The sequence below is a fragment of the Euprymna scolopes genome, chromosome 14, assembly GCF_053919585.1.
Source record: "Euprymna scolopes isolate OS-2025 chromosome 14, ASM5391958v1, whole genome shotgun sequence".
NCBI lineage: Eukaryota > Metazoa > Mollusca > Cephalopoda > Sepiida > Sepiolidae > Euprymna > Euprymna scolopes.
In genome coordinates, this window is record NC_136495.1 from 115418569 (window position 1) to 115446553 (window position 27985).

The following is a 27985-nucleotide window of genomic DNA, read 5'->3' on the forward strand; positions in this document are numbered from 1 at the left end:
CTCGTGGCTGGTCTTTGTTTGACTTGATCCACGTATTTCGTCTTCCGATCCCGAGCTCGTGGACTCGCTGGCTTCTTCGATGACGTAGAGGTACGAGCGTCTCCTCTGTAAGTATCGGGAATACCCGGTGCCGCTATCTCGCTGGTCTGGTTTATTGGAATGTGATTTCTGGTCATCTTCCGAGTGCAGATTCTGATCGCTTTCGTTGTCGTCTGCAGCAGCGGAATGTTCTTTTTGTTTCTCGTCGGATTGGAAGGCATGAAGGAAATCGAGAGCTCTTCTCTTTCGTTTCTGTTCCCACGATTCGTTTTCCTCGACATTTTCACCCACTAGTTCACTTGACTCAGTCTTTGGAGCATTCACGTCAGCCTCTTCCGTTTCAACATCTGGTTTATCGTCCATCTTCTTCGCGACGTCGTCCGCCATCTTGTCATTCTGATTCTTGCTTTTCTCTTTCTCTTCTCGCTCCTTCCTCTCTTTTTCTTTCAGTCTGATCTTCCTATCTCCTCTTTCTCGCCTCTCTCTGTCCATCCGTTCCATTTCACTTTCGGCCGCATCTTTTTCATCACGTGTGTTCGCTTTCTTTTCCTGGTCTTTCTTTTCTTTTTCTTCTCTCTCCTTTCTTTCCCTTTCTTCCTTTTCAATTCTTTGGTCCCTTTCTCTCTTTTCTTCGGCCTCTTTCTCTTCTTTTATTCGCCTTTCTCTTTCTTCTTTCCTCTTTTTCTCACTTTCTTCCCTCAGTTTCGTCTTTCTTTCTTCTTCCTCTTCCTTTTCTATCCTCATTTTCTCATCGTTTTCCTCTCTCTCTCTTCTCTCTATTGTCTCTTGTTGATCTCGTTCTCTCCTCTCTGCTTCCTTCCTCTCATCCTCCTCCCTCCCTTTTCTTTCCATTCTTTCTTTTTCTTCTTTCTTGATTTCTTCTCTTTCTTTCTCTTTCCTATTTCGTTCTTCTATCTCTTTCTTCTCCTTTTCTTCCTTTTCGACGATCTCCTTTTGCTCCCTTTCTTTCTTCTCGTTCTCCTCCTTTTCTTTTCTTTCTTTTTCTATTCTTTCATTCTCTATTCTCTTTTGCTCCTCCTTTTCTTCTCTCTCTTTTTCAATTCGTTCCCTCTCTTCTTTTTCTTTCTTTTCTTTCTCTTCTCTCTCAAGTTTCACTCGCTCTTCTCTTTCTCTCATCTCCATTTCCTCTTTCTCCTTTTTCTCTCTTGCTGCTCTTTCCTTTTCTTCTCTCTCTAATCTTTCTTTCTCTTCTTTTTCTTTTCGTTCTCTTTCTTTCCGCTCTCTTTCTTTTCTCACCTTCCTTTCTATTTCCAATACTTCTTTCCTCCTTCGTTCCTCTCTCTCTAATTTCTCAATCTCTCTTCGCTCTTGCCTCTCCCTTTCTTCCCTTTCTTTCTTTTCTTTTTCCTCCAACTTTCTCTGCCGTTCTCTTCTTTCTCTCTCTTTGGCTTCTCTTATCAACCTCTCTTCCTGCTCCTTTCTCTCGGCTTCTTCCCTCTCTTTTTTCTCCCTTTCTTCCCTCTCCTTTCGTTCTCTTTCCTCCCTCCTTCTCATTCGTTTTTCTTCCATCTTTCTCTTTTCCATTTCTTCTCGTTCCTTTTTCTCTCTCTCGATCCTTTCCTCTTTCTCTTTCCTCTCTCTTTCTTTCCTTTCTTTCAACTCCCTCTCTATTCGTTCTTCGTTCTCCCTAATCTCCCTTTCTTGTATCTCTCTTTCCTCTCTTTCTCTTGCTTCCCGCTCTTCGGGCGTTTCTTCTCGGAATTTCACTTCGATCTCCTTCGCAATTTCCGCCATTGCAGTACGCAATTCAGTTTGCGTTGAACTGCAAAGTTTTTGAGGCGATTCAAACATCACAGCCGATTCGGATTCGTAATGATCCCAACTTTCAGTGAGAAAAAACAAGCAGTTCTGAGACGAAATATTCTTCCAAATGTCGACCGGCATTAGATTCTTGGACGGTTCCACATCTCTGAAGTCGCATATGCTTTGTGGAATTTCATATTTATTTGTCGATTGAGCTTCGACAATTTTCGAGTCTTCTTCCGAAAACTGCAAATCCTCCTCAAGCTTTCCACACTTTCCAGCCGACACAAAATATTCGGGCAGATCCGTCTCTAAAATATTGCACGTGTCTTCAAAAACGGTAAATTGTTCCAAAGATAGAAGGACGTCCTCGTTCGATATGTCTGTTGAAAACGAGATTATCTTTCTTGATATCAATGCAAACTTTTCTTGCCAAATTTCGTCAGTAACAAAATATTTCGGGGATTCCACTTCCGCCCAACTGCAGACGTCTACGGAAACTTTGAATTCATCCGAAGAGATGAACTCAGTCTCCTCAAATATTTCGGATGCATACATAACATTTCGTGATAGCAAATCTGTTTCGGAACCCCAGATGTCGCCGGAAACTAAATATTTAGGCGATTCAATTTCAAATGTAGAGCAGTCGTCTACATCGGTCGTAATTGCATTTGTTGAATCGAATTTTGCGTCGCCCAATGTCTCGTCGACAAACGAGATGTTTCTTGAGACCAAACCAGATGTCTGATTCCATAATTCCTCACAAACCATATCTCTACACGGCCCGACTTCAATAAAACTACACTCTTCTCGCAATGATACCAAATTCTCTTCAGCTTCTTGTTCCCTACCATCTAAGACTTCTGCAAAGAGCACTTTCCCAGGTCTTTCCCTATCTTCTGGCGACTCAGCTAGATCGGTTAGCGACCCGATTTTATCCTGGGAATCTGTAATAACATCGAAGAATTCATCAAGTGTGTCACTCAACATGGATTCCCGACGCGGATCGTAAAATTTCTCCGTACTATTTTCTACATCCTGGCTTAAATTATTGTCTATCCTTTCTATTGGAACTGTTTTGCTCGTTCTACGAATGCCTTCTTCCGCAAAGCTATTCTTTTCTTTAAGAGGAAGTGCATATTCTAGTTTCCCCTCTGAATCCGCGACCTTACCGACGTCTGATTTCGACATTCGCTCCGATGGATTTTCATCGAAACTTGAATGCTTCTCTAATTCCACGCTTCTTGAAAGCAAACACTCAGATAAAATGGCGCCGGATTTATCTTTTTGTGCGTTCTTATTTCGGTCGCGACCGCTCGTTTCCCAGCCTATGTCAGCATCGTCGAACTGACCAGAGCCAGACGTGCTCTCGTGAGAGTCATCCGAAGCCTCGTCAACGTGATCGGTTTCGGGCGAGGTCTCACGAGAATGTGTTCCTGATCCGGAGGAGACATCATCGAACTGCCCTTCGATGACACTACTAGGGAAGGACTGCAGGGACTCATTCTCAAGCATGTCCTGCGTATTGATACTGTGTCGAGAGCCGACCGAGCTGCTTTTCAGTCGGCCCTCGATCGAGGGGCTTTTAGCACGGTAAGGGGTGCAGCCGAGCCAGTCTTCTACAATACCCTTCGTGCTCAACTGTTTCTGATAACCTAAGTAGCTTTCTTCAAGCGATCTGGTCATGGCAGGCCCCAACATTTTATCTGAATGTGGAAGCACAAGCGACTGGCTCATTGGAGCAAGTATCTTGTCGAAGCTAGCTTCTAAGTAAACATCTTCCGGTTCCGCTCTATTATCGAATTTCTCACGAGGTAATTGCCCACCTGAATCTATTGATCTACGGTCAGATGATGTGCTCTGTGTTGGAACTGACATGGTGCCTCTTGAAGCGAGACCATCAACGCTACTTTCTGCACCTACATCATCGTAGAACTGTTCTTTAGCGAGATCCTCTTTTGAATGATTCTGTTTTTTACTTTGATCGGATGCTGACTTAACTGAAGCTTTCTTTTCAGACATTCTTTTGTCTTTGATGTTTCTACATCCCTCTGTTAACCCTGGTTTCTCTAGACTAGAATCGGGCCGAGTTTTAGACAAGCGGCTTCTTCTCGCCTCTTCGCCAGAATTTTTAATGCATTTCATCTCATCATCAGACAGTTTGTCTGATTCCGCGCCTGTTTTGACCCCTGATAATTCTGACTCGCTTGCTTCCTCAATAAATATCGGAATACTGGCAGTTCTTTCCGTAAGCATTTTAGAACCAACAGAAACAATATCCTTATTTCTTGTTTGACACACCTCATTGCTATCTTTACCCATTTGCGACTTTTGAGGTTTATCTCCATTCGATTCCACAGCTAACTCTTTAAGTATATTTCCTTTCTCTAATTCACTATCCGTAACTATATCTTTAGATGCTAGACTTTCTTCAACACTAGAACTTGTAGTTAATTTCTCCGCATTACCCGTTGAGGGACTTCGTCCAGAAACATCCGTAGATGCCATCTTTCGTGTTTCTTTTTCCAGACGAAAATTGTCTGCTTCCGACGATGTTTCATTAACATCTGAGGTTCGAATTAAAGATTCACGCATGGCGGATTCGGTTTCCTTTGCAATTACAGATTTTTCTTTGATTGGTAACGTGGCAATTAATTCTTTGGATGCGTCACTAGTGTCGTCTGCTATTTCTGATTCGTTGTACTGCTTATTAACTAAACTGTCTGATAAAGTATCGCCCAGTGATTCCTCTTTATGCCCAGTTGTTTTTCTGTCTATGCATTTTTGTTCATTATTCTCTTTACTGCTTTCTTTTTCTTCTGCAATTATTTTACCGTCTTTTTTTTCGCCCTTTTCTTCTATTCTCTCACCTCTGCCTTTCTCGCTCTTTTGTTCCTCATTTCGTTCCGTGCTCATTATGGCCTCGCGTTCTTTTTCTTTCATCTCTCTCTCTAGTCTTTCGACCTTGTCATTAACTTCTATCAACTTTTCTTCTTTTCGTTCTCTTTGTTTTTCAACTTCCGGTTCATTCTGTCCTCTCTCTTCGGTTAACTTCTGCGCATGCTCTATTCTCTCTACAATCTCCACTTCCTTTCCATCAGCCATCTCTTTCACATCTCCTTCTCTCTTCTTTCCTTTTTCTTCCCTATCTACTATTTTACTCACTTTCTCTTTTTCTTCACTCTCACTCTTTGCCACCTCTTCCTTTTCTCCTCTGTATATCGCTTCTTTTCTTTCTCGACTCATCTCTAACTTGTCTATTTCTTCTTTCTCGTCGTTTTCCTTTCTTTCTTCTTTTTCTAATTTTTCTTCTTCTTCCTTGTCCTTTCTTTCTTCCCTTTCCGTTATCATTTTTTCTTTTCTCTCCTTCTCTCTCATTTTTATCGATTCACTTTCTTCTGGTCTCACACTCTCACACATCTCTATATCTATCGCTAACTCATCATTTCTTTCTTTCCTCTTCACTTCCTCTTTCTCTAATCTTTCTTCTATTTCGCTCTTTTCTTCTATTTCTCTTTCGACTCTTACTTTCTCTTCTTTGAATTCCTTTTCTTCTTTTACGTCTAAATTTTCATCCTTTTGTTTCGCCTCTTTGTCTTCTCTTTCTAACTCTTGTTTTTCTTCTTCGTCTTTTTCTCGAACCTTTCTTTCTTTTTCTTCTATTTTCTCCCGAGGTTCATCTACATTTACCTCACCCTTTTTCTCTTTTAGTTCCTTTCTTTCTTTTCTTTCTTTCTTTTCTTGTCCCATTCTTTCTTTCTCTAACTGTTCTTGTCTTTCTTTCTCTTCCAGATCTTCCTTTTCTTTCTTTTCCCTTTCTTTCTTTTCTTTCTCTTCCCGATCTTCCTTTTCTTTCTCTTCCCGTTCTTTCTTTTCTTTCTCTTCCCATTCTACACGTTCCCTCTCTTCTCGTTGGAGTCTTTCTTTCTTTCCTCTTTCTAATCGTTCCCTTTCTTTCTGTTCTTGTTTTACCCTTTCCTCTTTTTCTTTCATTTCCTTCTCGACCCTTTCTCTTTCTACTCTTTCCTTTTCTTTCTCTTCTTGTTCTATTCTTTCTCTTTCCTCTTTCTCTTTTCTTTCTCTCTCTTCCCTTTCGACCCTCTCTTTCTCTTCTTGGATCTTCCTCTCTCTTTCTTCTCTCTCCACCCTTTCCCGTTCAACCCTTTCCCTCTCTTCCCTTTCCTCTTTCTCTTTCCTTTCTCTCTCTTCCCTTTCGACCCTCTCTTTCTCTTCTTGGATCTTCCTCTCTCTTTCTTCTCTCTCCACCCTTTCCCGTTCAACCCTTTCCCTCTCTTCCCTTTCCTCTTTCTCTTTCCTTTCTCTCTCTTCCCTTTCGACCCTCTCTTTCTCTTCTTGGATCTTCCTCTCTCTTTCTTCTCTCGCCACCCTTTCCCGTTCAACCCTTTCCCTCTCTTCCCTTTCCTCTTTCTCTTTCCTTTCTCTCTCTTCCCTTTCGACCCTCTCTTTCTCCTCTCTGACTTTCCTCTCCCTTTCTTCTTTTAACCGTTCTATTCTCTCCCTCTCTTCCCTCTCTTTTCTTTCTATTTCCTCTCTTTCCTTTCTTTCTTTCTCTTCTTTCTTTCGAAGCAGTCTTTCTTCTCGTTCCCTCTTTTCTCTCTCTTTTCTCTCTTTCTCCTCCCTTTCTAGCCGTTCCTTCTCTTCCTGTTCTTGTCTCTCTTTCTCTAGTTTCTCTCTCTCAAGTCTCTCCGTTCTCTCTTTCCATTCGATCTCTTTCTTCTTACGCATCTCCCTTTCTTCTCTACTCTGTCGTTCCATCTCTTCCAGCCTTTTAGCAACTCTCTCCTCCCTCTCCCTCTTCTCCCTCTCCGCTTTCTCCCTTTTATCCCTTTCTTCCTTTTCTATCCGCTCTTTTTCTTTGATCCTCTCGATGATCTTTCTCTCTTCCTCTTCCTTCGCCTTCTTCAATATCGCCTCCCTCTCCTTCCTTTTTCTCTCTTCCAGTTCCTTTCTTTCATTTTCTTCTCTTTCTAACCTTTCCCTCTCCTCCCGCTCTTCTTTTTCCTTTTCTAGTCTGATTCGCTCAAGTCTCTCTCTCTCTTCCTTTTCCTTTCTTTTCTGCTCCTCTCTTTCTTTCATTTCCCTTTCCTCTCTTCTCTTTCTCTTTCTCTCTTCTCTTTCTTTCCTCTCCATCTCCTCTCGCTCCAGACGCTCTTTCTCGATCCTTTCCGCCATCTCTCTCCTCTCTTTCTCCTTCCGCTCCCTCAACTCCTTCGCCAGTTTTGCCTCGTGCTCCCTCAACGCTTGCTCTTCTCTTTCTTTTCTCTCTCGCTCTTCTTTCTCCTCTATCTCTCTCCTCTCCCGTTCCTCCCTCTCTCTCTCTTCTCTCCTCTCCTGCTCCTCTTTCGCCCTCTTAGCCCGCTCTTCTCGCTCTCTTCTCTCTTTGTCCTCTCTTAGCTCTTTCTCTTTCCTCTCCAGCTCTTCCCTCTCCTTCCGCTTCTTTTCTTCCGCCGTTTTGCGAAGTGTGCAAAGAAAATCTACTTCGTTTTTCACTTTCGGTTTTGGCGCCGGCGGTGGTGTTAACAGACTTAGGCGTCTCTTCATCACGCCAATTTTCATCTCCATCTCATTTTCCTGCACTTCCTCGATATCGGCCTTCAACGGCATACTTCGACGCCGTGTCGGTAGTGGCGCATTAGTCTTTGGAGCAATTGACTGCACACCAAACTTTCGTTTAAATACATCTAATTTGCTCTCTTTCAACCTCTCGTCGTCTTCGTAGCTTCGAGATTGTCTACGTTTGGGTTTAGACGTTTCAGAATCCACTTCCTGTTTCGGCAGTCCTGATTCTCCTTTCGACTCCTCTGTTTCCGGTTTCGAGGGTTCCGCTTCTTGCTTTGGCAGTTCAGCTTCATGTGTTTCCTGTCTACTCAGTTCCGTTTCCTGCTTCGGCAGTTCCGTTTCCGGTTGCGGCAGTTCTATCGCACGTCTAGGCAGTTCTGCTTCTCCTGTTACCGGCTCCACTTTAGGAATTTCCGCTTCTTGTTTACCGATTTCCCGTGTACACTCCGGAGCATGAGAAGTTTCCTGGGGCACTTCCGGTTCGTACGATATGGATGCCTCGATGACGCCATCATCCGACAGGCAGAAAACGAACGTGTTCTCGTCGTCGTCTTCTTTCTTCTCCGGCTGTTCGGATTTTGTACTCTCTTCCACAGTGATCGACGAATTATCCACGTCGGTGACGACGGTAAATACAAATGATTCCTCTGCATCAGCAATCACTTCGATCTCGTCCTTACAAGACTCCACAACAACAGAGGCACTTTCTTCCACTGTCGCAGACTCGCCACTCTCGTCTTTGCTACACTTACTTGGTTTCGGTAGCGGCACCGGCGCTTTTTTCTTGTTGATTTTAGCTCCGAGTTCAGTCGGCGTCAAACCGAATTTACTTCGAACATCGATTTCTTCTTCTTCTTTATCTTCAGCCTTTTGCTTCGTTTCATGGTTTTCTGTTGGTAACGGAACAGGTTTCTTCATTTTCCGATCTAATTTCGTTCCTGCCTCCAGGCCAAGGAGATCCAACCTTTCACGCAGATCTTTTGGTTCGTCAGTTTTCTGAGACGGTTCATCCAGACATATCGATACGCTTATTTCATTCTCATCCGTAGATGATGTAGTTAGACTCATCTGCCTTTCACTTTGACAGGTTTCGGTTTCGGAAATTTCCGCCTGGTTAGCGGCTTTCGGCAGAGGAACTGGTGGTTTCTTTTTGAATTTCAATTTAGCACCCATTTCCGGGGGTAGCATGTTAAAGCGGCTGTTAAGACCCCTCAAGTGCTCAGCGTCGTCGACGCCCGGCGAAGGCTCTCTGGTCAGCTCATCGTCTCTGATATCAAAATCTTCTGAAGTGCAGCTCACAGACCATGCTTCAGAGCCAGTGTCATCCCATCGGTCCTCACTGTTCGATCTGATGCTCTCCGGCCCGACCAATGGTCGTCTTTTCTTAAATGACAATTTTGCACCCATTTCTGGCGGAAGCATGCTGAATCTGCTTTGCAAACCGACTAGATGTTCAGCCTTGTCAACGCTCGGCGAGCGTTCTCGAGTACCACTTCGAGACCGCACGGAACTGTCGTCCCCACTGAAAACGCTGGCCGAGTGATCACTTAACTGTTCGTCTGATGGCTTGGCCGAAACTGGGGGTGGGGTATTCTTCTTAAAGTCTAGTTTAACCCCCATCTCTGCTGGCAGCTTGCTTAGACGGCTTTTCAGATCTTTCAGATCGTCGGCGGTGTCGATTGTGGGTGACGCTTCACGCTTCTCCTCCTTCGGTGTGGATTTATCGGTCTTCGGGAGCGGGACTGGGGGTTTCTTTTTCAATGCCATTTTAGTACCCATCTCCGGCGGTAGCATATTAAGCCGGCTTTTTAGGTCGAGTGGCTTTGTCGAATCATCGATCTCTGGAGATTCTGTAACGCATTCATCCGAGAATTCAGTTTCGATTTTTGGTGAAACTGCAGATCTTTCATCGAGTGGCTTTGTCGAATCATCGATCTCTGGAGATGCTGTAACGCATTCATCTGAGATTTCAGTTTCGATTTTTGAAGAAACTGCAGATCTTTCATCGAGTGGCTTTGTCGAATCATCGATATCTGGAGATTCTGTAACGCATTCATCTGAGATTTCAGTTTCGATTTTTGGTGAAACTGCAGATCTTTCATCGACTTTGATTTCTTTACATTCGATTTCGCTTGAATGCCGGTGGTCGCCATTTTTAATCGACAGGGCTTTCTCGCTTTTTTCTTCTTTTTCTTTATCCAGTTGTTTGCCACCTAACACTTCTTTGTTAGCAAGCCGTTCTTCTCTTTCGACATTGTTCAAAGCCATCCCCTCGTCGTTTAAAGTATCTGTTTTGGCGTGATCTTCTTTATACGTTTCTTCGTTACTTTCTTTCGACTCTAGGTCGAAGAAAAGGTCTTCATTCTCCCTAACCGATTCAGAGTCATCACCGCCTCCGATTTCTTCATCTATTTCATTGTATTTACGTTTGTTCTCGTCTGTGTCTGATCGTTCAACTATCGACTGATCGGGTGAAGAAGATAAATCATTGCTAATCGATTCCTTTTGATTGGTTTGATCTTTAGAATCGTCGAAATCGTCCTGTAGTGATGGTTCTTTGACGGGACTTTTATGTCCAGACTCTTTCATCAAAAGATGGTCGTCTCGATCTTTGGTCTCTTCATCAGAAGAAAAGTACTCTAGATCCCGTTCGAAATCATTTATGTAGCGATTCTTGATTTTGTCTTCGGAGTTTACTGCGGATGAAGACTCGGGGGCTTGGGTGGTACTCTCTTCATCAGAATAAAAACAATCGCTAAATTCTTCATTTCTATTGGAATTATCAAATTCATTCTCATTTATTTCTTGAAAATCTTCATCATTTTGAAGGTCGTCTTGATCGTCTGATATTTCTTTAGTTTCCGAATCGCATTCCTTCGTGATGCCATCATTGACCACGATAGAATCCGACCCGAGGATTTCCTTAGTCTCAGTCACGTTCTTCAAATCTTTCAAACGTGCATCCTCATTCACAGTTATTCCGCTACTGATAAACTGCTCACCGATATTATCGCACTGTTCTTCTGTTACGATAACCGGTGTCTCTTCAGTATCATCCCGACTAATAATAATTCCGAAGCCATCATTTTCAGAAATTTCACCGTCGATTTCTACTTTCTGGTTATCTAGCGTCGGCAAGACGTCTCTCTCTATTTGAGATTTCTCTGAATTTGAGTCTTTATTATTAGTCTCCACTTTCGGAGATTCTTCTTCCGGTTGAATATTACACACGTTATTGTCGGAAGCATCTATTAATAATCTTGCATCATTTTGTGAGTCTTGGTTATCAGCAAATATTTCCGAAGTCGGAGATGTCGTTCTGTCAAGTTTGTCTTTATTTACGGATGCCGGATCTTTGTCATCTTTTCTTTCAATCTCTGCATCAGAACAACAATTTTCTTCATCGTCAAGATCTTTAACTTCAAGATCTTTTATCTGCATTTGTTCTGCGGAATCTTTTCCCGCGTCCGCCATTATTTTCTGCGCAACTGAGAAGACTTCGCTGTCGATGTCTATTTTATCGACAGTTTCTTTTTCAAGATCAGATAAAGAAGCCGAGTTGGTATTTTTACTTGACATATTTTCATCGTCAGTTGGTGGAACTGTTAACTCTTTCTCGGACTCAGGAGTTCCCTCTTCGTCAATTTTGCCTCTTAATTCGTCAACGTTTGAGAATGATTCACCCTTTTCTATGCTTGTGTCTTCCATTTCAGTCAATTCGTTTGTATTCTGGGAGGGAGAAATTTTAGATTTCGTATCCAATTCAGATGCCGACGTGGATATGTCATTTAATAAAGATTTTTCTAAGCTTACAGCACTCGAATCTTTAGACATTTCCTCACCATTTCTGGCATCTTTTAGGTCGTCTTCTTTGATTACTCTTTTTTCTTCATCCAAAACATGATCAGAAATGACAACGAACTCTTCTTCATCAGTAACATGGTCATCTTTATCATTTTTCAATGACGTCATTGGCTCTAGTATACCAGTTTCATTAACATCTTTTTGGGTACCCGAGGAAAGTTTTAGGTCAGAGTTCTTATTGGCTTTAGGTAGTATTTGATTTCTATACTCTTCAGACAATTTGACATCGGGATTTTCCTGGACTTTTTTATCCGATTTTGTCCCGGATTCGTTATCCGAACCCGAAAATCCAAACATTCGTTTCAAAGCAGAAAACACACTGGGTTTCTTTTCCGTATCAGTTTTCAGGCCTTTCTTATCATTCTTCGTTTTCACTTTCTTATCTGCGGGCGTTTTTCTTCCATTAGTGACGTCATCTCTAAAAGTTTCTTCAATGATTTGCACACCGATGGTTTTAATTTCTGTTGATTTCTCTTTATCAATGTTTACTATTTCAAACTTGCCTATATCAGATGATTTCTCTAAACTTTCAATGTTCTCTGCGTCCATGGAATGCTCCCTTTCTTCAGCTTGAACATATTTCGGCATCACAGTGCTGTTTTCGGGGTGTTTCGTGTCGGCCACATCAAAAGAATCAATTTTTTCGAAATCGGATTCTTCAGTCGATGTTTCCCGACATTCTTCTCGGAGACCTGGGACGGGTTCTTTAATATCACCTGGTCTCTCTACCAGGAGATAATCTTCGTTCTTATCTTGCCCCTCAGAACAACTTTTATTCTTAAAATCAACATTAATTTGTTGTTCATTGTTGCTATCATATTTAACCGTGTCAAGATTTTCGGGAGCCTGATCGGATGTCTTGATCCCCTTTTCAACATTCTGCACTTTTTCATCATCTTCATCCAAGGATTGCTTGGAAACAATTTCGAAGGCAGAGTTGTTAACGTCTTCGGAACCGTCTTTTACATTTTCTGATTCGGCGACACCGCTTATATTCAGCGTATGCTTCGTTGAAATGCCGACTTCCGGTTCAGCGACAATTTCTTTTGTTTCACGGGGAATATTTTCCTTTGAAATAAGCTCAAACCCGTCATCATCATCACAAACCACACCATTTTCTTCCATCTGCGATACTTCAGTATCTTTTTGCGGTCGCTTCAAACTGCTTTCCTGATTTTCTAACTCTGTTATCATTGGGACATTCTCCTCGGGATATTCCGAATCGACTTTTTGGTCTTTCGATGGTGTCACTAGAGGTTGTGCATTTCTTTCGTCCGTCTTAAAGACATCATTTCTCTGCGATGAGATTTCATCTTCAATTTCCGACTTTTCCAGACGTACAAAATCATCAGCTTCATTTTCCTCGGCGTCCTTTTGATCGTCATCCATTTTGGTACTTTTCTCTGTCGTTGGAGTTTGCATGTTGGTCTCTAGTTTCGCTTTGGCATCTTTGTTGGACGAAGACGTTGCCATACGTCCATTTCCTTTCAGATCTTCATCAGTAGATAAAGACGAAATATCAATTTCTGGTGTATCATCTCTCTCCAGAAGCGATTTTTCTGCACCTTTATCATCTGTTACTTTGGTAGCATTAATCGACGAAGATGCTTCTTTAATTTGATCTTTCTCGTTACTTTCACTTACAAGCGATGTAGTGGTCTCTATGGCCTTTATTTCTTTACTTTCCTTTTTACAATGTGACAAGGTCGACTCTTCTTCATTGACCGCTGTCTGTTTAAAAGATGACGAAGACAAGTCTTCTACGTCGTCCACAGTGTCTCGCTCCTTGGGGAAGATTTGTACATCTTTTCCTTTCAAAGACGGAATCGGCGGCATCTTTAGCTCATCTTGCATGTCTTGCCCTTTAGATGATAGAGACGCCTCGCGTGTATTGGGATCTTTCTCTTGGAAAGACAATGAAGGTGATTCTGTTATCGCGTCATTTTGTTTTGGGGACTCTTTTGTTCTGCTATCTTTCTCGTTAAAAAGCAATGGAGATACTCCTGGTATTTTATCATCTACATCTTTTGAAGAGTCTTTAATCTTGGCATCTTCCTCATTAAAAGACAATAGAGGTGACTCATTTTTCTCGTCTTTTATGCTGTCCTCTTTAGGATAAACCATAGGTACTCCATTCGCGTCAGTATCTTCTTCTTTAAAACGAGACTCCTTTGCTAAATCTGCGATTTCTTTTTCTTTAGGTACATCCACCGAATTGGCGTCTTCCTTTTTAGAAGACGATGCAGGTAATTCTTTTCCTACATGTGTAACGTCTTGTTCTATAGGAGAGGTTAAAGACTCCTCTATAGTTTTAGAATCTTTCTTTTCAGAAGAAAATGAAGACGATGCTTTCTCATTGTTTTCCATATCTTCCATTTTAGGCGATGATGCAGATGTAGTTTCATTAATTGAAGGCAGAGGCGCCTTATTTTCTTTCTCCATCTTCTCACCATCTTCAGATGAAGTTATATCTGCCTCGCCATCTACCGGTTTATCTTCCCCTAAAGACGAACGCATCCTTCTCTCACCAATGTCTTTCTTTTCAACGTTAGAGATCGATTTCGATTTATCTATCGATTCATTTTCCCAGACCGAAGGCAGATCTCCCTCCTTTAACTCATCGGAAAGGATGTCACCTTTCTTTATGGAAGGCACGCGTTTCTCTTTTACGTTCGAAACTGATTCTTTTACTGCGACTGAAGGCAGCGATACGTGCTTTTCTTCATCCTGAATTTCTTTCCCGTCAGATGCAGAAAGCGAAGCCTTTTCTTCCGCCTCATCTTTCACTTCTTTTTCTTCGACTGAAGGCATCGATACGTGCTTTTCTTCATCCTGAATTTCTTTCCCGCCAGATGCAGAAAGCGAAGCCTTTTCTTCCGCCTCATCTTTCACTTCTTTTTCTTCGACTGAAGGCATCGATACGTGCTTTTCTTCATCCTGAATTTCTTTCCCGCCAGATGCAGAAAGCGAAGCCTTTTCTTCCACCTCATCTTTCAGTTCTTTTTCTTCGACTGAAGGCAGCGATACGTGCTTTTCTTCATCCTGAATTTCTTTCCCGTCAGATGCAGAAAGCGAAGCTTTTTCTTCCGCCTCATCTTTCACTTCTTTTTCTTTGACAGAAGGCGAAGAAACTCGTTTTGGCGCTTCTTGGTGGTCTTTTACTTGAGTTGAAGGCGGATAGTCGAGTTCTTCCGCTGCCTTTATTTCGGTTGAAGACAGCGGCGTCTCTTTCGCTTTATCTTTTCCTGACGATTCATCAACGGACGCTAGAGATTTCTCATCTCTAACCTGGCTCTCTTTAGGCAAAAGTTGACAAGCGTCTTTTGCCTTATCTTTTGGGCCCTTTTCTTCCGTTGAAGACGGAAACATATCCTTTGGTTCTTTCATATTTTGTTCTTTAATTGAAGACGACAACTTTTCTTTCGTCTCGTCTATCACGTGTTCTTTCCCAAATGAATGCGAAGGTGTTTGCTTCATTTGATCCTGTTGTAACCCTGCCTTAACATGGACGTCTTCTGCCGGAAGTAAAGGCGATGATGCATCTTTTATATCATTGCTCTCTTCATTTGTAAATGCTTTATCATTTTCGTTAAATAAAGGCGAACACATTTCTTTTCTTTCAACGCTTTTATCTCTTAAAAGTAAAGGCTCATCTTTTAACTCACCTTTCACTCGTCGCCCCTCCGTTGAAGACAAACCCTTCTCTTTCGCCTTATCTTTCAGTTCTTTTTCTTCAATTGAAGGCGAGGAATTGTTTATGGGCTCATCATGATCAGCATTTTCCCAAACGGAAGGCAAAGACACATTTTCCGACTTATTTTCGCTTTTGGCCTTATCTTTCAGTTCTTTTTCTTCAATGGAAGGTGTATCTACCACTTTATTCTGGCCCTTGTCGTTGTCTTCCTCAGCTTTTAAACATGCGGGCAACTCTTTTATCTTAGTATCTTCCTCTTTCGCCTCAATTAAAGGTGAAGACTTTTCCTTTGCTTTATCTTCGACTTCATTCAGCTTAGCCGAATGCGGCGATATTTCTATTGCCTTATCTGTTCCGCCATTTAATTTAATCGACAAAGGAGATGCCGATTCCTCGTTGTTTTCAATTTCATTTGCCTTATCAGAAGACGGTGACTTCTCTTTCTTCTTCTCTTTTATATCTTTCGACTTAATTGATGACGGTGACGCCTCTTTTGTTTTGTGCATTACGTCTTTTGTTTGAGGCAAAATTGACGACGGTGAAGTCTCCTTAGCTTTATATTTCGCCTTACTTGACGTCGGAGACTTCTCTTTTGACTTGCCCTTTGTCTTAACTGATGTCGACGGCATGTCATTTCGCTTATCTTCTACCTCTGTCGCATCTTTAAGTGGAGGAATTGGTTTCTCGTTTGCCTTGTCTTTTACGTCCTTCGTTTTTATATGAGGCGGCGACGTTTCTTTTACTTTGTCTTTAACGCCTCTCGTCTTATTCAAAGATGGTGACGTTTCTTTCATCTTATCTTCAGAATCTTTCGTCTTGATTGCAGACGATGTTTCCTTTGGCGTTTCATTCGTGACTTTTGCCTTAACTGAAACTGGAGACGCTTCTTTTGCCTTTTTATCATCCTTTAAATGAATCGAAGACGAAGACGTTTCTTTTGCCTTTTTATCATCCTTTAAATGAATCGAAGACGGAGACGTTTCTTTTGCCTTTTTATCATCCTTTAAATGAATCGAAGACGGAGACGTTTCTTTTGCCTTTTTATCATCCTTTAAATGAATCGAAGACGGAGACGTTTCTTTTGCCTTTTTATCATCCTTTAAATGAAACGAAGACGGAGACGTTTCTTTTGCCTTTTTATCATCCTTTAAATGAATCGAAGACGGAGACGTTTCTTTTGCCTTTTTATCATCCTTTAAATGAATCGAAGACGGAGACGTTTCTTTTGCCTTTTTATCATCCTTTAAATGAATCGAAGACGGAGACGTTTCTTTTGCCTTTTTATCATCCTTTAAATGAATCGAAGACGGAGATGTTTCTTTTGCCTTGGATTTCACATCTTTTGTCTTAATTGAGGCTGAAGACGTTTCTTTTGACTCATTATCATTCTCTACATTCATCGAAGATGGAGACGTTTCTTTTGCCTTAATTGAGGTTGAAGAAGTTTCATTTTCTTCGGTCTGAATACCTTCTGACTCAGACTCTGTTTTCTTATATTTTCCATCATTCGCTTTTATTATTTTTGCTGTGTCATCTTGGTGTTTGGCTTTAGGCGAAGTTGGAGACGATTCTTTATTCTTATCCTTTGCGGTTTTCACAAATGATGATGAAGATGTCTCCATTTTTGTCTTGTCTTTTATATCTTTCGCCTTACTTAGAGCTGGAGACGGAGTCCTATTTGTCTTATCTTTATCGCCTTCTGACGCTGGAGACTTTTCTTTTGGCTTGTAGCCAGCATCTTTTCGATTAATTAAATCCGGAGAGGTCGCCTTTCCCTTATCATCCTTTTTGACAGAAGGTGGAGATGAATGATTTAACTTTTCATCCATGCATTCCGCCTTAGATGAAACTGGAGACTTTTCTTTTTTATTGTTTAACGCGTCTTTCACATTAGCCGGGGATGTCTCTTTAGCTTTGTTTTTACTTGCTTTCACCTTAACTGAGGTTGGCGATTTTTCTTTTCCTTTTTCTTTCACGTCTTTCGCCTTAACCGAAGTAGTAGACGTTTCTTTTATTTCTTCTGTTATATTTCTCTCCTTATCTGAATGTGGAGATGTATCTTTTGCTTCGTTTTGCAAGTATTTTGCCTCATCCGGCACGGGAGAGGTTTCCTTTGTTTTGCTATTAAGATCGTTTGACTTAGCTGATGATATAGATGTCTCTTTCGGCGAACCTGATGACGGACACGTGTCTATTTCTTCATGATTCACATCTTTCGCCTTACTGTATGGCGGCAATTTCTCGTTTGCCTTATCTTTTAAGGTAATCGCAGATGGAGACATCTCTTTTGACTTGTCTTCTGCACGTTTCGCCTTAACTGAGCGTGGAGACGTTTCTTTAACATGGCTTTTCACCTCTTCCATTTTGACTGATGACGGAGACCTTTCTTTCGATTTTTCGTTTCTGTTTTTCGCCTTAATTGCAGATGGTAATATGTCTTCCGCCTTTTCTTTGACATCTTTCGACTTCAAAGAACCGAAGTCCGTTCCTTTTAATTTGCCGTTCGCGTCTTTTTCTTTTACTGACGACGAAGGCGTTACTTTTGCCTTATCCGACGCGTTTCTATCTTTAGTTAAAAACGGAGACGACAATTTCGATATTTGTTTTGTCTTAGTTTTCACCTCTTTCTTCTTAAGAAACAACGGCAATCGTTCGTTCAAACCATCTTCCTTTATCAAACATGGACGCTTATCTGCAGACACGTTTGCACCTTCGTCGCCTTTTGTATTCGTTTTAGCGTCTTTCTTTTCAGAAGGCAGCAATGTTGTTTCTTTGCTTTTATCGGTAACATCCATCTTAGTAAGAGAGACTTCATTGGCCACATCTTTTAGGGTTTTTTCATTAATCAATGACTGATTCGTCTCGGTCGCCATTTTGTTTACATACTCGTCCTTGTCTATAGCCTTGGTGTCCTTTTCTTTGGAAGAAAGTGGAGGTATCTCTTTCGCATATTTCTCCGTATGAGATGATAGAGAGATTTGATTCGGCTTATCTTCAAAACCGTTTTCACTGCTCACTGATGGAATCGTCTCTGTTATTTTATTTCTATCTCCTGCCTCTGCATTCCCACATGTATATCTCTCCTCGGAAGATATTATAGACGTATCTTTTTTGGGATCACGTTTAACGTGTTTTTCTAAAAGAGTTGGGAGAGATGTTTCTTTGGCCTCATCTTTCAAGCTTTCTTTTATCAAAGATGTACTAGAAGTTTCCGAGGATTCTTTTTTAGTGTCTTCCTTGGACACTTTTTCTTCGGAAGACAACATATCCGTTTCGTTAATTTTTTCTTTTCCGTCTTCCCCACTCTTTTCCGGAAGGCACGATTGAGATGTTTCTTTGGTCTCGGATTTCAAGTTTTCTTTGCTTAGAGGTGAACTTGTAATATCCTGAACTTCTTCCATTACGTCTTTTTCTTTTTCTTCGGAAAGCAACAAAGGTGTTTCTTGAATTTTGTCTTTTTCCCCATTTTCTGAAAGGCATGATTGAAGTGTTTCTTTGACCTCGTTTTTCAAGTTTTTCTTGATTAAGGACGAATTTGTAGTCTCCGGGACTATTTCCATAAGGTCTTTTTCTTTGGACTCATTTTCTCCGGAAGACAACGAAGGCGTTTCTTGGATGTTGTCTTTTGCATCCTTTTTCAGTAGAGATGATTGAGATGTTTCTCTTGTCTCGTCTTTCAAGGTTTCCTTAATTAAAGGCGAACTTTTAGTTTCCGGGATTGTTTCCTTTACGTCCATTTCTTTGGATTCTTTTTCTTTGGAAGACAACAATGGCGTTTCTTGAATTTTGTCTTCTTTGTCTTTTTCCGGAAGACATGGTTGAGATGTTTCTTTCGCTCCGTCTTTCAAGTTTTTCTTGACTAAAGGAGAACTAGTAGTTTCCGTGATTGTTTCTTTTTCTTTGGACACTTTTTCTTCTAAAAGCGCCAAAGGCGTTTCTTGAATGTCGTCTTTTGCGTCCTTTTCCGGAAGACATGGTTGGGATGTTTCTTTGGTTCCGTCTTTCAAGTTTTCCTCGATTAAGGGGACACTTGCAGCTTCCCGGACTTCTTTCTTAAGGTCATTTTCTTTGGACTTATTTTCTTCGGAAGACAACACGGGCGTTTCATGAATTTTGTCCTTTTCGTCCTTTTCCGGAAGACATGGTTGAGATGTTTCTTTGGTTCCGTCTTTCGAGTTTTCCTCGATTAAGGGGGAACTTGCAGCTTCCCGGACTTCTTTCTTAAGGTCGTTTTCTTTGGACTTATTTTCTTCGGAAGACAACAAGAGCGTTTCATGAATTTTGTCCTTTTCGTCCTTTTCCAGAAGACATGGTTGAGATGTTTCTTTGGTTCCGTCTTTCGAGTTTTCCTCGATTAAGGGGGAACTTGCAGCTTCCCGGACTTCTTTCTTAAGGTCATTTTCTTTGGACTTATTTTCTTCGGAAGACAACAAGGGCGTTTCATGAATTTTGTCCTTTTCGTCCTTTTCCGGAAGACATGGGTGAGATGTTTCTTTGGTTCCGTCTTTCGAGTTTTCCTCGATTAAGGGGGAACTTGCAGCTTCCCGGACTTCTTTCTTAAGGTCGTTTTCTTTGGACTTATTTTCTTCGGAAGACAACAAGAGCGTTTCATGAATTTTGTCCTTTTCGTCCTTTTCCGGAAGACATGGTTGAGATGTTTCTTTGGTTCCGTCTTTCAAGTTTTCTTCGATTAAGGGGACACTTGCAGCTTCCCGAACTTCTTTCTTAAGGTCATTTTCTTTGGACTTATTTTCTTCGGAAGACAACAAGGGCGTTTCATGAATTTTGTCCTTTTCGTCCTTTTCCGGAAGGCATGGTTGGGATGTTTCTTTGGTTCCGTCTTTCAAGTTTTCCTCGATTAAGGGGACACTTGCAGCTTCCCGAACTTCTTTCTTAAGGTCATTTTCTTTGGACTTATTTTCTTCGGAAGACAACAAGGGCGTTTCATGAATTTTGTCCTTTTCGTCCTTTTCCGGAAGACATGGTTGGGATGTTTCTTTAGTTCCGTCTTTCAAGTTTTCCTCGATTAAGGGGGCACTTGCAGCTTCCCGGGCTTCTTTCTTAAGGTCATTTTCTTTGGACGTATTTTCTTCGGAAGACAACAAAGGCGTTTCTTGAATTTTGTTTTTTACGTCCTTTTCCGGATGCGATGATTGAAAAGTTTCTTTAGTCTCGCCTTTCAAGTTTTCGTTGATTAAAGGGGAACTTGTAGTTTCTGGGATTATTTCCTTAACGTTCTTTTCTTTTGATTCTTTTTCTTCGAAGGACAGCAAAAGCGTTCCTTGAATTTGATCCTTTTCATCTTTTTCTGGAAGAGAAGATTGAGATGCTTCTTTCACCTTGTCTTTCAAGTTTTCTTTTATTAAGGTGCCACTTTTAGTCTCAAGGATTTCTTCGTTAACGTCCCTTTCTTTGAACTCCTTTTCCCCAGAAGACAACAAAGACGTTTCTTGAATGTTGTCTTTTTCGCCCTTTTCCGGAAAACATGATTGAGATGTTTCTTCGGTCCTATCTTTCAAATTATCTTTTTCTTCAGATGACAATAAAGGCGTTTCTTGAATGTTATCATTTTCGTTCTTTTTCAGAAGACATGATTGAGATGTTTCTATGTTTTCGTCTTTCAAGTTTTCCTTGATTAAAGGGGCACTTGTAGTTGCGAGCACTTCTTCGTTAACGTCTCTTTCTTTGAACTCTTTTTCCCCGGCAGACAACAAAGGCGTTTCTTGAATGTTGTCTTTTTCGCTCTTTTCCGGTAAACATGATCGAGATGCTTCTTTGGCCCCACCTGTCAAGTTTTCTAGTTCTTCGGAAGGCAACAAAGGTGTTTCCTTAATTTTGTTATTAGGCAGACTACTCTCTAAATGATCTTTATTAACGTCTCTCTCGTTGGATTCTTTGTATTTAGCATACATCTGAGACGTATATTTGGCATTAACTTCTATGTCTTCTCCCTTAAGTGATGACGGAGGAGTGTCGTCAGATAAATCCTCTGGATCTTCATCTTTAATTAGGCTCTCCTTTATCTCCGTATCATTTGCATCTTCCTTGTTTGATTCTTTGTATTGGGCATACAACTGAGACGTATATTTCGTCTTGCTTTTTATATCTATTTCCTTAAGAGATGTTATAGACGTGTCTTGAGGCAAATCGTTCAATATTTCTTCTTGAAACAATGACGGACTCGCCTCTACACTGTCAGCGCTTACAGAGTGCATTCCTTCGGAAGATATCGAGGACATCTCGGTGGTAATGTCTTTCTTCTCGAATGATGATGGAGATGTCTGTTTGGTTACATCTTTCAATATCCGTTCTTTATTTAAAGACAGACGCGCATCTACACCATCTTTATCAGCCGTTTTGTCTTCCACATATATTTTAGCATCTTGTTCTTTGTTGGATGCTGATATTTCTTTTCCGTCATGCTTCATATGCTCGTCTGCACGTAGCAACGGGGACGTCTCCTTGGTAACGTTTTCAACGCCTCCTGTACGAGTTGCGGACGAACGTGTCTGTTTAGCCCTTTTCTTCACAGTTTTCCCTTTTACATCCTCCTCATCAGAAGAAGAAAGGGTCTTACTCTTGGCGTTATCTTTAATGTCTTTCCCTTTGAAAGAGGGAGACTTCTGTTTGGTCTTGTTCTTAACCTTTTCTTCTTGTGGAAATGATGAAGATATGTGTTGCACATCACCGTTCGCCGTATCTTCTATCGTGTTTCTTATTTTTTCTGGGGCCGTTAATAATCTTTCTTGTGTCTTATTATTAACGTCATCATTATCGATCATCACCATGGATTTTCTTTCAGGCACATTCTTATCGATTACTTTTTTATCGCCGTCTTCATTCTGCGAAGAAGCTTTCTCTGCCAATGCGATCTTTTCATCTTGATTCTGTTTGGTAGATATTACATCGCTTGATACTTCTTTCGAGTAGTTATCCGAACCCCTAGATAAATCGTTCCTTTTGGATATTTGAGAAGCCAGAATTCCTTCCCTTGTTTTTTCTTCATCTGCTCTACTGAGATTCTGAGATTTATCAGCCATGCTGCCATCAGCGACAGTGTTTTTGGTGGGGGTTGAGGGTTGAGATCGATCTTTTTTCTGGCCTCTGGAACCGGCTTTCTCCTCATCCCGTTTTTTCTGGCCTCTGGAACCGGCTTTCTCCTCATCCCGTTTCGGGGGAGATGCGCTTTTACTTGCAGACCTTTTCTTTCTCTTTTTGCGACCCTCGTTTGAATCTTTGGATCTATTTTCACGCCGCTCTGCGACCTCAGCAGATTTATCGGTCTTCAACATGACCACTTCGCCGTCACACTTCTCTTCAGCAGGAGTAAATACTCCACTTTTTGGTGTCTGGAACTCGCTAGGTATATTTTTAAAATCACCAATCTTATGCACAATGTTAGAATGTTGGTCCCTGACGTCATCGTCTTTCGAAGAATAATTCGTCTCCTTATTAGACTCAACTATTGGTTTATCAACAACAATCGGACCAGCATCGTCTGATGCTTCTTCCGGTTCTGGTCGAGTCTCGCATGTCTTTTCGATGTTTTCAGTTGCAGCACCATCTACGGCTGATGTCGTATCTTTAATAATTTCAGCATCGATCAAATTCTTCAAGTCGTTCTCTTTGATATCGTTCTGGTCTGGTTCTGATGTTTTGCTTTGATGTTTTGGCTCACCTGCAGACACATCTTCTTTTTTACATTTTCTTTCGTCAGGGATTTCCTCTTCGATACTTTTCTCGTAAATGTCTTGTGATGTATTGTTTTCCGCTGTTTTAAGATCGGCCTTCACTTCCAACTGTTCTTTACCTCCTTCCTTCGATATTTCTTTCACTTCCGTCATGATCGATGCCCCGTTCGTCTCTTCGTTTGTTTTCTGGGTGTCTGTTAACTCGATTGCGTCCACCGTAATATCTTTTGATGAGCGATCTTCTGCTTCGACTACTCTATTCGATACAGCTATATCATCGTTTAGCTTCTCGCCGTCAATGTCATGTGCTAGCGAACCGGAAGCGTATGCTGATGCTTGTTTGACGTCTTCTTTTGTTAGGGATATTGTTCTTCTTCTGTTTGATTTGGATTCAGGCCTCAGCTTTTCTGCATTCTGGATCGATATTGTAGCGTCATCACTAATTTCTTCGCCATCACGCTTCGAAACAATGGCGTCTTTTAACGACTCTGTGGAGGCTTTGAACTCTTCTGCGTTGCTCTGAATACTAACGTTTTGATTCGAGGAGGCCAAACGAATAGTATCAACTTCATCTTGTTTTGTAAACAGACAAACAGTGTCTGGAATTCCAGCATCCACGGCTGTAGCAAAATTTCCCTCAGAGTTACCCTCTTCCGTTTTTTCAACGTTGGTATGATCTTTTAGAGACTGAGAGACGCTGTCCTTAATGTGATTGTCTTTTTTCGTCCAATAAGGATCTTTATTTATTGTGACGTCCTCACGATTAGTGCTATTTTCTGTTTCGCCCACTTCAGTGATTGGCAGGCTATCTTCAGTGTTTGGAATGTTCTCGTTCAAGCATGCTTTATTGATAAGTTCGACTGCAGAAGATTTAAACGATTGCTTTTCATTTAATTTGATGCTATTATTATTGTTGTTGTTGTTGTTGCTGTTGTTGTTGTTGTTGTTGTTTCTCATTACTTCTTCTGGCGTTTTTGCTTTCGCTGATATATCATCTTCACTTTCCGGAACAAAGTTTTCATGATTTGCGTTTGTTGAATGGTCGTTCCTAGACTGCGTGGAAGCGATGCTGTTTTCACTGTCGAAAAAGATTTCTGCCTTTCCAGCTATTCTATTTGTATTATCTTCATGTCTTTTCGAATCAACAGAAACGTCTATATTTGTACATGCTAAGGACGAATCCTTATTGTCCGTCTCCTGTAACTGATTCGTTTGGCGAATATAAGAAGCGACGTCTTCCTTCTTCTGAGCTGCTTCCCGAGAGACGCTCTCATATAAATGCGCGCTTTCGATACCATCGATGATAGGATGCATCTTCTCAGGTTCCACGCCGTCCTCTTTTGCATTCTTAACGATATCCTGGCGAGCATCGTGAGATGTAACGGATTCTTCAACCTCCTGACTTTTTTTGTCTTTTACGAGTTCTTTACTGCTGTCACTCGTTAATGAGCCAACAGAATTATCTGCAAATTCAATGCTGGTAACCTCTTTCCGATATATGTCTTCTTCGAAAGACTCCAGTTCTTTAGCAACGTTATCAGCAAGTTGAGACGCGTCAAAGTGATTATCTCCGTTCTGCACCATCTTCAGCTCTTCGTCGTCAAGGTAACTAACTGAAGCGGTTGTGCTGTCTGATGATTCAAGATAGCCCGTGTCGTCGCTCTCCTCGCCCTTGAGCGAGGTTCCGAAAGCACCGATGCGCAAGACAGTGTTCGATCTGGCGCTGTCCAGATTTAGCCCGTCCTCGTTGTCGTCGCTGCTCGATGCCACTTCAATAATCGCGCAAAATCTATTGCCGTTTTCTGGGTGATCCCTCTGTCGTCCGGTCGAAGATCGTCGGATAACGGCGACATCGTCGGAATTCTGACTCTTAACGGAATCATGTTGCGATGAAATAGCGTGATTTTCTTCTGTGAATGAAATATTTGATTTGTTTATGGATAACAGAGTTGAAGTATCGGGAAGTTGTTTTTTAGTTATCGTTGTGTTATATTCCCCTTGGTCCAGGATCGGTTTCTGGTGATTCATTTCTGGGTCAATATCAGGAGATATTGAAACTTGTCTTTTGGTTTCAGTCTCCGTTAGGGAGCGATCTCTGTTCTCAGCATTACTAACTCTGCTGGACATTTCGGTTTCTTGGATGTCTTCTACAGCTTGACCTTCAAGTTTTACTGGAACCCGGTTATCATAGATGTCGTCCGAGTTGGAAGGTTTGGTCTTAGAAGATGTCCCGTCACTTCCAAGTTCTGCTTTTGATACCGAGTTCGTGTACACGTTTTCAGTTTTGACCTTCTGGTCCACAATATCATTGTCTGCCGCGTCGTCCATCTCAAAACTAAGATCATCGCTGTTCGAAGCTGCTTCTATGAATTCTTCATCGTCGTCACTTTCCGAAAACCGTTCCGGCTCAACCGATTTGACCGGTTCTGAGGAATGAGAGTAAGTGAAAGATTCTTTATCGCCGGACCAAACACGAGTTCTCAAATTGTCTTCCATTTTTATTATGTCTGCTGAAGAACTGATGCTTACTTTTTCAACTAGTGTTTGTGCATTTGTCGTTAATCGACTGTCTCCGTTTGACTTCTCAATTTGAGGTTTTGGTTTCATGCCTTTCCGCTTTTCAAATTCCGGTGTAATGCTTTTGCTTTTGTCGCTTTTCAAGCTCTGAAAGGATTCTCTTCGTTGATAATTTTCGTCCTTGCAGGCGGCTGCTCTTATAAACTCAGCAAAAACCTCGGCCGACGTTTGCGTAGAATTATTCGCCGTACTGTCGAAGACATCTTCAGGAAATTCTATCGTTCGTCCCATATCAAGGCTGCACTTTCTTGAGATTCTTGCAAACAGGTCTGCCTCGTCTAATCGGTAAGGAATGTTGTTGTCCGGTTGGATTTCGTCCCGTTCTAATACCGTGTCACTCATTTCGGAAGCATCAACGCTGTCATAAAACTCTTCGTCGGATTCTGACGATTCCAGTTCGCTGGAAGTATAGTTAGTGGACGAGTCTCTCATCGAAGACGTGTGCGCAAGTCTGCCTCCGCTGGACTTTGTTATCCCGATCGTTGCAAGGACATTCGTTATGGTGTCTTCCGTGATGTCTTTAACACCTTGGTCTTTCAACACTTTGATTATCGCCGCCGCAGCAGCAGAGATTGGATCATCGCTACTAGCGGAAGCACTTTCGTTCGATTCGTATTCCATTGTAGATTCGGCGGACGTCGTTGTTTCATATTTGCTGGGATGATGTGAATGTGTCGTAGAACGTTTGTTAGCGTCACAAATCGAAGAGTCTTCTTGATGTGAACGAACATAGTTTGTATTTTCTGTTCGGCTGGTGTTCTTCGACCGTTCCGGGAAATCACTTTCTGTATCGTGAATTTCAGCCGAGCCAAAGGCTCGGCCTGGTTGGTCTGTATTTTTTTCAGAATGCGCCATTCCACGAAGGTTGGTCTTATCAAACGCACGTTGTGTGATCGGCGAATGAAAACTTTTATTTCGATCGTTCCTTTCGTTTACCGCGCTTCTTAGCCGCGAAGCCGATTCACTGCTCTCGCGGGCACTCTCTGCGCGTCGAACGTAGTCTTTCACACCCAGTAATGGACTGCCTCTGTAACTCATATCAGAATTACTACCGAAGTACGTTTTCGCGTGACTGTCACGTTTATCTGGCGTTTTTAATGCATTCTCGCTCGAGTATAAACATCGAACTTCGGCAGTATCCAAAAACGAAGCGATACCTTTTTTCGTCTCTCTTTTAAAACCGAAAATGTTTGGCGAGGCACTTCCGACCTCTTGTGTCCGCTTCGCACATATATTTGTTCCCATATTTGGGGGGATGATTCGCTCAGGTCCCTTAAGGTCATAGACCCCACCGCCAACTGGTCGCGTAATGGTTTTCTTCTCGTAAACGTGCATGCCCATATTTGGTATCACTGTCCGATCGCTAACCTTTTTCTCGCTGGCATTGTCAGAAGTCAACGTATTAAGGTTTGTGGAATGTACGCCAGGTATTTTAGATGGTTTCTCGATTCTTTGCTGGTCGGAGGCACCGAATACCTTTTTCGCCATTTCAAGACTACTGGTTTCGTTGTCGTGATCTCGCACAGCGTCGATTATAGGTATTCTTGATGCAAAGTCTCTTTTGTCGTTGTATTTCCGGTTCCCACCGTCTGATATGGTTGACGTGCTTACGAGGCTTCTCTGTTCGTGTCGTGAGATAGTCGATTCACTGTTTATGCTCTTTTCGTCGTCGCAAAGACTTGTCTGATGCGACGACATCGAGAAGTTGCCAATGCTTTCACTGTCCATGTCCGACTCATCAGTTTTTTCGCAGGCCGACGATGGAGCCGAGGCGCCGTCTTCGTCCGACTCACGGATGTCGTCTACCCCGCTATCCTTGTCTTTCTTGTCCCGCTTATGGTGGAACAATGATGAGAACCCTTTCTTTATTTTCTTCCCCAAGATCTTGATATTCTGCTTGCCGTCTTTCTTCTTTCCCGTTTCCCCTTGCTCTTTTTCCATTTCTCTCTTTTCCTCGTCCGATTTTTTTGTCTTCTTCTTATCCTCTCGTTTCGAGTCACGGTCGCCGTCACTCTCGCCCCGGTCACTGGAACTCTTCATAGAAAGACTGAGGCTGAGGTTCGATTTGCGAAAATCGAACATGCTCAACCTACTTCCAGCCCGCAGTATCAGCGGCGAGGATCGCTGGCTTTTCTTTTCATCGTCAACGGCGTTAATTAAACCGCTTTTTGGACGCGACAACTTTCCGCCGAAAATCGATGACATACGCGACGGCAGCGTATTGTAGTTCCGGTTTCGCGTCGTTGGGCAGCCGTCTCTCTCCGAGCCGAGATCCTCGTGTTCGTCGCCCGGTGATGCCCCTCCGCCGTCAAACTCCTCTTTCTTGTGATGCGCATCGTTGCTGACAGACCGTGGCTGAGCTGACAGACTTCTCTCCTTCCTCTCTTTGCTGTCTCTCGACCGGGAAAGTAATCGACTGAACGGCCTCGAGCTTTTCTCCGGGGACGGCGTGCTGGATGTCGTTGACGACGGTGACAGTCCCGGAGAAAAAACCGGACCGGCATCGGAATTCTCTCCCTTTGTTTTGCATTTGTCTTTGTCTTTCTTTTTGTGGGTGAATGGCCCAACGTCGAATAACTTGATTCCGTGACTTTTTCTTGAGGATTCCATGTCGATTCTGAATGGCCTTCAGGATAGGAGTTCTCTTCATTTAACCTCTTGAAGAACTGCCGTGATGAGCCAGCCTGACTCAGTTGGGAAGCATGTGCTTTTTCAGACTGTGGAAAACAATACAAACTCCATTATATTGTTTGCAAAAGCTTAATCGTGTTAGATA

General features: G+C 42.1%; 1 protein-coding gene across 3 annotated transcripts in view; it reads right to left on the reverse strand.

The window, feature by feature from the left end:
* Positions 1-27985, reverse strand: part of LOC145293237 (uncharacterized) — a 284727-nt gene that overhangs the window by 100558 nt on the left and 156184 nt on the right. For all 3 annotated transcript variants that reach the window (XM_080139807.1, XM_080139806.1, XM_080139805.1), the window contains exon 7: positions 1-27926. In XM_080139807.1, the coding sequence (XP_079995933.1) occupies positions 1-27819 (27819 nt within the window). In that variant the 5' untranslated portion in view covers positions 27820-27926. The remainder of the gene's footprint in view (positions 27927-27985) is intronic.